We start from the raw sequence: 11,408 nt of genomic DNA on the forward strand, positions 1-11,408 counted from the left end.
CCAGGAGTCCCAGCTTCACCGGCACAAAGACCCTGCCCCCAGCTGGAGCCTTTTCTCCCCACTTTGAGCCTCTGCAGCTGTCACTGTCTACAAAGCTCTCAGATACCTTTCCCCTCCTTCTGTGACCCTGGAGAGATATTTTACATGAGAATTCAAGATTTTTCTCAGAGACAGGATGTGGCGACTTCCTTGTTTTGTTCTATCCACCTTGGTTTTCATAGCAAAGGGCAGAGAAAACAGCATATATCTCTGGGAGGAAGATAGATAAATAATTCTCACACGTCCTGGCCTCTGGAGCTCAGCTGCCAGTCCACGTCTACGGAATCTTAGCATCTAGGACCAAGACACTTCACAGCGATCATCACCCTTTGCAGAGGAGGTGAGATCACCGGGACTCATCTGCCATTGCAGACCTTTTGCTGCTACCTGACAGGTAAGTGGCTCATTCTCAACAGCTGCCTACACCTCCACTTTTCAGAAACGGCAATCAGGAAATGAAGGTGGGAGGCTTTGGGAGGGCATAGAATTAGTGGCAGCATTTTATTATCCGAGCTTGGCTGCAGCATGGGATGTTCCGAGTATGGCCAAGAGGAGATGTCGATGCCCGTTTAGGTAGGCCCCATCTCAGGAGGCAGGATCCTGATACATCCCATTGCCTCTCGCCAGATGAAAAGGATTTCAAGCCTCATGGCAGTTCCCTTCTTGGGGCAGTCCATCTTCCGTAGAGACTAAGAGGGTGGAAATCCTCCTGTGGACCTGTTGAAATCGAACCAGTGCAGGCAGTGGGCACTGGCTGGGGTCTGCCGGGGGCAAGGGCATTGCAGGGGTGCCAGGGAGGCCAGTGGGAGAGGACCAAGGCCCCACTGACACCTGGGGACTTGCGGCTGGGGGAGTGGAGGATAGGAGACAGGCAAAATTCACCAGTTCCACAGCTTACAGAAGTAGCAAAGCAAAGACTACACTTTCAGGGATAATTTCTATACTTTATTACTAGAGAAGTTTTCCGCTCTGGGACCCCATAGTCTCCTCACACACATGCAGGGCAAAAAATGCCTCCTGTGTTTGGGAGAGCAAGTGACATGACATTTATTAATAAAAATGGATTTTCCTGCCGGGTTTCCTAATGTGGTCATGTAAGTGTTAAACATAGTCTTAAAATTATGTTAGGGAAAGCCCCAAGGTTTTGCTCTGCCCCATGGAGACCCTGGGACCGCTCAGGGCAACACCAACAGCTGCACGGCAGGCGAGGCAGTCCTGTGGGAGGACGTGGCCTTTGGACACTGCCAGGTTCGGAGATGTCCTTGGGAAATTTACCTTTTTGTCAGGAAGACAGTGTTAAGTTCAGGCAAATAATTATATGTGTGGACAGAATCTGAAATATACCAGTATAGTAAGAGTGAGAGATTGTGAATGTGTAATGCAAACGGAAAAGCAGGTTTTATTTTGTTAAGTTATTCACTAGGGAATCAGCTGAGGTTCCTTCTAATGCTCTTTTTCTCCAATCTTGCTGTGCTGAAAGTTGCAGAAAAGGACGTGTGTAGAGAAAAATGGGACACTTCAGGGTGGATCAGAGAACATCAATCCATAGTGATAAGCGTGAGTTTGTCAGGTGGAAGCAGTGATTTTTAAGAGTCACTGATTAAAAACAAACATTCCTAAGTGTATTAGGGAGATGCCGTTTATTTGTGAATCAAAAAGCTTTTTTCTCAGTCTCTTAAATTATGGTTTTCATGTAATAAGAATGATTTATATTTTTAGTGAAAAGTTGTTTTCCTTTCAAACACAGACCTTTTAAAAAAACTTAGCTTGAGTAAGTACCTTTCATTCGATGCTTTTCTTGTGCCTCATCTTAGGAAATCTGGAATAGTATTCGACAGAAATTATGTTTTCAACTTGCCTTTGACATCTGTCCCACTGCATTTTGCTTTAAAATTCTTCATTTAACAATAAATTATCTAAAAAAATAACAGTAGCAAAGCAAAAACTACTCATCTTTAAAGACAGACTCAAGACTGAGGGACCAGAAATCAAAATAACATCAGGGTTGTTTAGGAATTGCAGGTGCAGGAGGAGAGAACAGGAATGGAGTGGGCTGGGGGCAGTGAGAGAGCAAGAAGAAAAAAATAAAAAGAGAAGGAGAAGAAAGAAATGGGCTTTTGCTGGGTGCAGGCGGTGACATTTCCCAGGACACTTATTTCTCCCTGTGCCTTCCAGAGGGAGCAGCCCGAGGCTCCTGGGAGGACGAGGAGCAGGTGCGCACCAGCAGAGCTCAGCTGCAGCTGGAGGATCCCTTGGCGGTCCTCGCGCACACCGGGTTTCAATCTTCCCCAAATATCCGATGCGTCCAGTCGCTTACTCCTTCCCCAGGCAAAACCTCACCAGGAACAGAACCTGAAATCAATTTACACTGTAATCAAAATAGCAGCGAGTGGAAAGTGTTTCCTTCAAGGAGGGGACTTGAACTTCAAGTACGGATTGAGCACCCTCGATCCTTAACTGGAGAGTGAGGTCAGAAAGGGCGGACTCGCGGCAGCAAACGGGGAGGAGTGTGCTGTTCAGTAGTCGCTGATTTTTTCCTTCAGGAACTTGCCAGACCATCTGTCTCTGACTAAAGGCTTTCAAGATGATACCCTTGAGTGTTGGGAGCAAAGGGACCAGGTACATATCCCTCCTGGCTGAGAAGATGCTCTTGACAAAGTCTTAGGGAGACCCTAGTTTTAAGTTGTTTTATCTGGCAGTGGTATTTTAAAGTTTTTATTCATTAGTTGGTTGGTTGGTTGGTTGGCTGGTTTTGTGGCTGGCACCCTGTGAGCCGGTTGCTTCTTCAGTGCCTCTGTGTGATGGCAGGTTAGGGTGAGTGTTTGGTCTGTGGCCAGCTGGTTCCTCAGACGGTCATGGTTTTGGGTAACAGGAGTGACTGAAGGGTGTACCCAGACACACGACACAGCTGGTGAGGAATCTGAATTCGAGAAGCGCAGAGCGAGGCTCTGGAACCGGACAGTGGGGGTGGAACCCCCTCCACCTCTCACCCATTGTGGGCCAGAGCAAGTCACTCAGCTCCCAGGCCTCCGTTTCCTCAGCTATAATTTGGACCTATTAGTAATAATAATAATACAAATACTAATAATACTTGAGGTATAGATAAGTGCCTGATAGGAAGTACCCATTGCATGTTTGTTTTTATTACTGTGAGCACGTGTGTGTGTGTGTGTGTGTCTACAATCCTCCTTCTCTGAGGCATCCATGATGGAAATCACACGGGTGTATCACAACAGAGAACGGAGGTCCCTCTAGCACTTTCACGGTTCTGGAACATCCTGCCCCAATCCCCTGTCCCCGGGAGGTGGCAGCCTGCCCCCAGCCCAGGGAAATTGGAACCAGTGTTCCTTCTGCGAGGAGGCCAGCTGTGGGACCTGTCTCGCGCCCCATTACCACCTTATGAGGGGACCTGTGTCACAACCTAACACAACCTCGACTAATTCCCCAGAACCCAGCCCACCCAGATAGATGCACAAACACACTCTGAGCCCCGCTTGGTTTTGGAAGGCACTAGCTGGACACTGACATGCCCCTCCTGGCTTTGCTGTCATGGGGCTCTAACCTGTGTCTAGAATCCAGAAGAAAAGACTGAAGCATAAAGGAAAAGAGAAGGGAACAGAAGAAAGGGTAAGAAGGTGCACAACCAGTGTAGACCCCTTTGCTAGAACCCTTCCTTGCAGCTTCCCCACCTCTCACAGAGAGGCTTCCACCAGTAGCCGCAGAGGGTGAGAGTCCGGACTGTCCAGCCAGAGCCTGGACCCTGCCCAAGGCCTCTCCCATGTCATTGTGTGAATCGGATTCCAATAACTGAGAGCTGTCAACACGGCCCCGATCCAGGGGACCTCCTGTCCTTGAGACCTTCTTGAAACACACCTGGAGCTGTCCCAACCTGTCCTCTGTTTGTCCCCTCAATTTCAGCTCTAGGAGACAGGGCCATCAGCCCATGTGCCTCACGGGCCACCCCTCTTCCCTTGTATTCCTGCCTACCCGGGTCCCTCCCAGCCTAAGGGTCCCTGGGAAGCCTCTACCACCTCATTAACTCACCCTGCACACCCCTCTGATCCTTCGGCCACTGCACGGCCAGCAGCTTTGAGAGTCCATCCTTCACACCTGCTGGTGGCGTTGCTGACAGCATGCCCCGTGTCCTGCGGCCACAGGACACCAGAAACACCTGCCATGCCAAGGTCTCAGAAGAAAAGCTAAGCTGTGGGGGCAGATGGGGAGACAGAGGGGGCTGGACAGAGGAGCCCACCGCGGCCTTCCCCAACAAGGGCACTGTGATGCCATGAAAGACAAGGGGTGCAGTCCCAGAATGAAGACAGTGTGTGGACATTTGCAAGGCAGAGGGGAAGGGGGCGCTGACTTTGATTTCAAGAGCTCCCAGCAACCCGTGGGAGTGGGCACGGGTCTCTTCCATGGTTCAGGCAGAGATTTAGGTCCAGCCAATTATAAAATCTGCCTAAAATCTTGCACAACTAAATGCAAGAGAAATATGGAGAGTTTTGTGTATCTCCAGACTCACTGGCTGCAACACACTCGCTGGTCTTGAGTCATTAGTGGCGCCCAAGGGAGCAGAGCATCAGGAATGGAGGGCAGCCCTTGTCTGGGCTGGGTCTGGGCCTCCTGGGTCACAGATGAGGAAGGGGTGGCTAGATGGGTTGACTCCATCACTGTGGCCCCGAAGATGCTCTCGACAGAGACTGTTACCAGCTGGCCTCCTGAAGGCACAACTCAAGGTCCCAGGCCTGGAGGAAAGTGTCCCAGGATGTCGTTGGGGCTGGCAGGCAGCCACCCGCATGCACTCCACTTCCAAGAAAGCAGAACTCTGTGTTTGTTCCTGTGTTTTGTGGACCCAATGTTCCAGACCAAAGGGAAGTGGGACGAAGGTTGGGTTGGTGGCGGTGAGGCAGGGAGAATGAAAATGCATCTGAGATCTTCAGAGACTGCCCTTTGTTCGAGCAAAGTCACTAAGCCCAGAAAAGTGGGGGGGGGGCACTGAGCCCCCACACATTGTGTGACTCTATTCCTGGCTCTAAACAATAAGCAGCACAGAAGCTGCTTCCTCTGGGACCCTTCAGCCTTGTCCCCTTACAGCTCTGTGAACCTGAGCAAGGCCAGGGATGCCATTAACAGTGTCCCCTGGAAAAATTAGAAGCAAGCTCTCACATCCAGCTAAAGAAGTCAAGCACTGAGGCTTGTCAGGAATTTGAGAGCAAGACAAAAATAACTGAGGTCACAACTGACTTCAGGTCTGATGGAGTGAGTTCCAGCTCCCCCCACCTCTGCAGTCGCTCCAGCATCCCTTTGTCCCTCTCCAGGTGGCCCCCACTGCTGACGACAGATGGTGGATTTCCCAGTCTCCCTGGACTCCTTGAAGCCAGCATCTCTGACCAGAAGTCTAGTCTTCCTCATGCACCTCCTCCTCCTTCAGCCTGGGGAGCCGAACTCAGGTATTGTGTCTGATCTGTAGCCCAGCCAGCCAGGACATGAACGCCACCCCTCCTGCCAGGTGCTCCCCAGGGATAAGATCTTAGAACAGTACCAGGGCGTGCCAGATGCTAAAATACAAAAAGGACTTCAATCCTGGTTGTTAAAGAAACACTACCCCTGGCATTATCCAGCCTGCAGTGTTCCTCCACTATCTCCCCAGCTCCCACCGCCTCTTGCACACTTCCCAGCACTCCAAAGTCCACAGGCATAGCAGGGAGCCGAGCAAGAGGGTGCCAGGAAACTCACTGGCCTGTGTTTATGCTGAACCCATTGAGACATGTTTTTAACTTTACCCCTTGCAAAGCTTCTCTCATGAAAGATGTAGCCAACAGAGGGTGTAAACTAATAATTCAAACGTGATTTCCTAATTTCCTGGGCTGGAAACCAGGAATACTGGGGTGACCGCAGCATAGCCCAGGTCTTCAGTGGTCTGTAGTTAAGGGAGGGGTGTGGATGTGGCATAAATGGCTGTCCATTTATGTGACCATGGCTGAGAGAGAGAGAGAGAGAGAGAGAGAGGGAGGGAGGGAGGGAGGGAGAGAGAGAGAGAGATATTTGTGTCCAAAGACTTTGGGAGCACAGCTAAGAGTAATGATTTGTTCCCGGAAAGCTGAGGAGAGCCATAGAGAGGGAATATAGTTTGAGCAGAGGCTTGCAGGATGCACATTCTCCAGGAAGATGACAGGTAGGGGATAAGCTGAGGCAGGGTGTGCCCAGGGAAACAGCCAGACATCGGTGTGTGGAGGGACAGCCGGAGAGAACCTGGAGAGGGAAACTTGTCGGAAGGGTATTGGATATTCACCCAGCCGCCAATGAGGGGCCTCAAATAGTGTGAACAAAGGAAGGTCCCTCCATTTCCTGTGGGCCAAGTGCGGGACAGGGGGGTCCATGACAGGAGAGCTTCGGGATGCTTTCAGCTGAACTTGGAAAGAAAGGAGAGGAGAGGTACAGAGGCCAGAGAGAAGAGTGAGTGCCTGTGGGGCGGCAGGGATCCGTGCATGCGGAAGACCCGCGCAGGAGCAGCGACTCTCATGGGAACTGCAGACAACAGACCAGGCCAAAGGGAGCAGAGAGGCCCCATGAAGAAGCCTTCAAAGAGGAGGGTGATCAAATGAAAGAGCCCAACAAATAAGTCTCAACAGAAGGATTTGGTTGACCTTTTGATAAGAAAACCTGTGGAGCAGGGAACCCTCGTAGATGATTTTTGATACCCTTTGTAGAACCTGTACATGTGAATTATTTTTTAAACTCGGAAAATCAGACAAGCAAAAATAAGAAAATATCTATTCTCATCATGCAGAAGTTACCACCATCAGCAATTTGGTGTCTCCTTTCAGATATTTTTCTCTGCACATTTATGCAAATACATATGTTTTTTACTTAAGATAATGTTGTACAGATTATTTTGAAACTTGCTTTTTTGATCAAAGATTCCATTTCACTTCATGCTTTGGTCATATTTACATAATTGTCCCCAAAATAACATTTGTAGCTGGTTGGATGAAACCAGTTACCAGCTCAGCACCACAAATCTGGTTGTGATGTCACCTGTGTGTTTAATTGTGCACTCACGTTTTTTCGTAAAAATTACTTGTTCAAGGATCCGGGCCAGTTGTCCTGCAGAGGATCTTACCTTTCTTGTTTGCATGGCTTGCTGTAGATTCCTCAGTTATAAAGGGGTGTGATAACTTTTTTTTAATTGGATGAGGGTTGCTTTTGCCTGTTCTGACTTGTCATCCTAGAGGTCAAGGTGCTAGGCCCTGAGTATACCGTCCTGGCCCTCGTCGGGGAGGAGGTGGAGTTCCCGTGCCACCTATGGCCACAGCTGGATGCCCAGCACATGGAGATCCGCTGGTTCCGGAACCACACCTCAGACGTGGTGCACCTGTACCAGGAGCAGCAGGAGCTCCCTGGCAGGCAGATGGAGGCGTTCCGGAACAGGACCAAGTTTGTCAAGGACTACATCGCCTACGGCAGTGTGATCCTGCAGCTTCACAGCATCGTCCCCTCCGACGAGGGCACATATGGCTGCCGCTTCCTCTCCAACAACTTCTCTGGCGAAGCTCTCTGGAAACTGGAGGTAGCAGGTGCGTGGACTGACCTAACGCCCTGCAGGGGAGAGGGAGATACAAGTACTTTGCCTGAGTAGAGGTAGAGTCACAGAGAATGGAAGAATGTTGGTAATTTTTAAAAAACATAAAAGCTGATGGATAGGTCCATTCTCAAATGAACAAACAAAACAAACAGTTCACCAAAACATACACAAACAGCCCTTAAACATATGAAAAGGCTGGGCACAGTGGCTCAAGCCTTAAGCTCAGGCTTAATCCCAGCACTTTGGGAGACTGAGGCAAGCAGGTCACTGAAGCCCCAGAGTTCGAGACCAGCCCGGGCAACAAAGGGAGACCCCATCTCTTAGCCAGGTGTGGTGGTGCGTGCCTGTAGTCCCAGCTACTCAGGGGGGCGAGGTGAAGGGATCTGGCTGCAGTGAGCTTCACTTGCTACTGCACTCCAGCCTGGGCGACAACTCTGTCTCAAAAAATATATATATATATGATATCATATATGTATTTATATATAATATATCATATATATTATATAATATTCATAAATTATAAAATTTATAAATATATAAAATATAAAAATGTTATATGTTATATATAATACATTATGGGTAACAAAATTACTCGTAGGGAGAGAAAGGCAAATCAAAGCTACGTCAAAATCAATTTATTTTTAACTGTCAGACTAGCAAAATTTCAAAAGCTCTTCCACGTGCTGTTGATGGAGCTATGGAGAAGCAAGCTCTCTTGTACCATGTTAGTGGAATTCAAAGTTGGAAAGCTCCAGGACAGGGGAATTTGGTAATACTTAAGAGGACTAGCTGTGTGTCTACCCTCTGACACAGCGATCCCACCTCCAGGAACTTACGCCACCTCCGACACCTCCAATATGAAAAAGCATATGTATGAGTTTAATCTTTGTAAAGCTTTTTAAAAACAATTGCAAAATAGTGGAAACCACCTAAATGTCCAAGCATAAAAGCTGAGTATGCTCCATCCACCCAGTGGAGCAATCTATATTATGTATTATGCGTCTGAAACAATGATGAGGTGGTCTCTGAATGGATGCAGAGTGATTTCTAGTATTGTTAAGAGAGAAAATGCAAGGTTCAATAATACATAGTTGCATGCGTAAGAAAGAAGGAGAAACATTGCAAAAAGGAACATAGGAAGGATAAACAAGAAATTAATGAAATTGGTTACCTAGGGTGAGGTGTGATGACATGGAAAGGATGGAGTTTTTTTCCTGATATACATTTCTATACAGCATTGTCATTTAAACCACATTAATGTTTTGCATACTCAAAATATAATGCTAGTTCCACAAGGATGGAGAGATAAAGGAGTGTGTATGACGCAGTGGAGCTGGAGCTCTGGAGGGATTCAAGAAAAAGAGAAGAGTCACAACTCGAATGTATTAGAATTTAGGGTGGTGCTGTTCTTCATTCTAGGAAACTGGCCCTTACCTGATATGATTAAATGCCAGGAGCCCTTCCCCACCCAATGACCCCCTCACATTTCCAAATGTCCCTGAGGGGTATTATTGTCTCCATATGCTACCACTGATGTAGAGTCATTTCCAGCATTTCCAAATGTCCCTCAGGGGTATCACTGTCCCCACATGCTACCACTGATTTAGACTGTCATTTCCAGTCCATGGGTGGGGAGCTGCAAGCCCACACGTGTCTTAATAGCAACCACACTTCATGATGCTTTATGGTGACTACAAATGGTGAACAGTGGCATGAACTTTATACGTGATTTCTCGGAAGGACCCTGATCTTTCCCACTCCTCCTGCCTCCGCCAGGGCTGGGCTCAGACCCTCACCTCTCCCTTGAGGGCTTCAAGGAAGGAGGCATTCAGCTGAGGCTCAGATCCAGTGGCTGGTACCCCAAGCCTAAGGCTCAGTGGAGAGACCACCAGGGACAGTGCCTGCCTCCGGAGTTTGAAGCCATCGTCTGGGATGCCCAGGGCCTGTTCAGTCTGGAAACATCTGTGGTTGTCCGAGAGGGAGCCTTCAGCAATGTGTCCCTCTCCATCCAGAATCTCCTCTTGAACCAGAAGAAAGAGTTCGTGGTCCAGGTAGCAGGTCAGTGGTTGTCAGCTCACACCCGTCTTCCTAGTCCTCACGTCTACATACACATTGGCCCAAAGCCAGTCTATAAAGACACAATGGTATTGCGCCTGTCTGCGTATAGGGTGTGTTGGCCTTGACACCTGAAAAGTCAGTAACCTGGATATTAGGAACACACTAAGAACACTGCTGAGACCCCAAACAGTCAGTGAGGGAGGCCCCAGAGAGCCCACCTTTCTGTGCCTAAGGCCATACACTAAAACCCAAAACTCTACTCATCAGAGGCCATAATGGGAGCCAATAGATTCGTCATGCTATCTCCCAAACAGTATTTATTGAGTTTCCGCAATGTGACCCCAGTCCCTGCCCTCAGGTCCCCATGCCAGTGGGAGATACAGACAATAAGCAAAAGAAGTGCATCCTGTCACATCACGTTAGAAGGTGGTAGGTGCAGCCGGGCGCAGTGGCTCACACCTGTAATCCCAGCACTTTGGGAGGCCAAGGTGGGTGGATCACGAGGTCAGGAGTTCAAGACCAGCCTGGCCAAGATGGTGAAACCCCATCTCTACTGAAAATACAAAAATTAGCCGGGCGTGGTGGCAGGCGCCTGTAATCCCAGCTACTTGGGAGGCTGAAGCAGGAAAATCGCTTGAACCCGAGGGGCAGAGGTTGCAGTGAGCCGAGATCTGGGCGACAGAGTGAGACTCTGTCTCAAAAAAAAAAAAAAAAAAAAAAAAAAAAAGAAGGTGGTAGGTGCTGTAGAGAAAAATGAAGCAGGCTGAAAGTAGTGGGACCTTATGTTTAGTGAGAGAAAGGCAAATCAAAGCTATATTAAAATGCAATTTTTTTAACTGTCAGACGCAAAATTTCAAAAGCTCTTCCACGGGCTGTTGATGGAGCTATGGAGAAGCAAGCTCTCTTGTACCACATTACTGGAATTCAAAGTTGGAAAGCCCCAGAACAGGGGAATTTGGTAATATTTAAGAGGACTAGCTGTGTGTCTACCCTCTTACAGATGGCATCCGGGAAGTGGGTGTTTAGGCAGCGAGCTGAAGGCAGGGTCATGGTTAAAGTCTTATCACGAGGCAGCCACCAAAGGGTTTCAGGAAGTTCATGGTTCTAATTGTTTTACATTTTCAGGACAAACCCAATCTATGGGCCATTTTTCACAGAGTCCAAATCAATAGCTATTTTATTATAACAGAAAAGAAATCTCACCCTTTGATATAGTCGGTCAGATACAAGCCAATGCATACATGTTCTCTAGATACATGATAACTTGTCTGCAAGTAGGAGGACTTGGCAAACCACTTATCTCACACACACACACACACACACACACACACACACACACACGGTTCTAAATCTCCTGGGAATTGGGATGGCCATCTGTGTGAGCCAACTGTCTTTAACCAAAGGGAAAACAAAGCATGTGATATGTCTACAGCAAGCCTGTAGTTACAAGTTGGAGCCAGGCAGCTAAGCTAAACTCCCATGAGACAGGGATCTCCGTGGCAGTGCTCTGTCTTTCATGTTTGCATTTCAAACACGCCGCCCTTAAGAAAAACATTCTTGGGTTGTAAAGAAAGAATTGATACATTTTCTAAGGAAAATGAACTAAGAGAGGGGAAGAGGGAAGTGTCTCTCTTTTTGCACCAGGAAAAACAAAACACAATATTTTCTTTTTAGCTTTTAATATAAATCTTTTTTTTTTTTTTTTTTTTTTTTTTTTTTTTTTTTT

The 11,408-nt window shown here is 47.9% G+C and overlaps 1 protein-coding gene across 1 annotated transcript in view; it reads left to right on the top strand.

Moving 5' to 3' along the window:
- Nucleotides 1-229: 229 nt before the first annotated feature.
- The window catches only part of BTNL9 (butyrophilin like 9), a 21,006-nt gene continuing 9,827 nt past the window's right edge, over nucleotides 230-11,408 (top strand). The window contains exons 1-4 of the mRNA XM_025388254.1: nucleotides 230-433; nucleotides 5,358-5,489; nucleotides 7,272-7,616; nucleotides 9,401-9,682. Of these exons, the coding sequence (XP_025244039.1) occupies nucleotides 5,381-5,489; nucleotides 7,272-7,616; nucleotides 9,401-9,682 (736 nt within the window). The 5' untranslated portion in view covers nucleotides 230-433; nucleotides 5,358-5,380. The remainder of the gene's footprint in view (nucleotides 434-5,357; nucleotides 5,490-7,271; nucleotides 7,617-9,400; nucleotides 9,683-11,408) is intronic.

Source organism: Theropithecus gelada, chromosome 6 (assembly GCF_003255815.1).
Source record: "Theropithecus gelada isolate Dixy chromosome 6, Tgel_1.0, whole genome shotgun sequence".
NCBI lineage: Eukaryota > Metazoa > Chordata > Mammalia > Primates > Cercopithecidae > Theropithecus > Theropithecus gelada.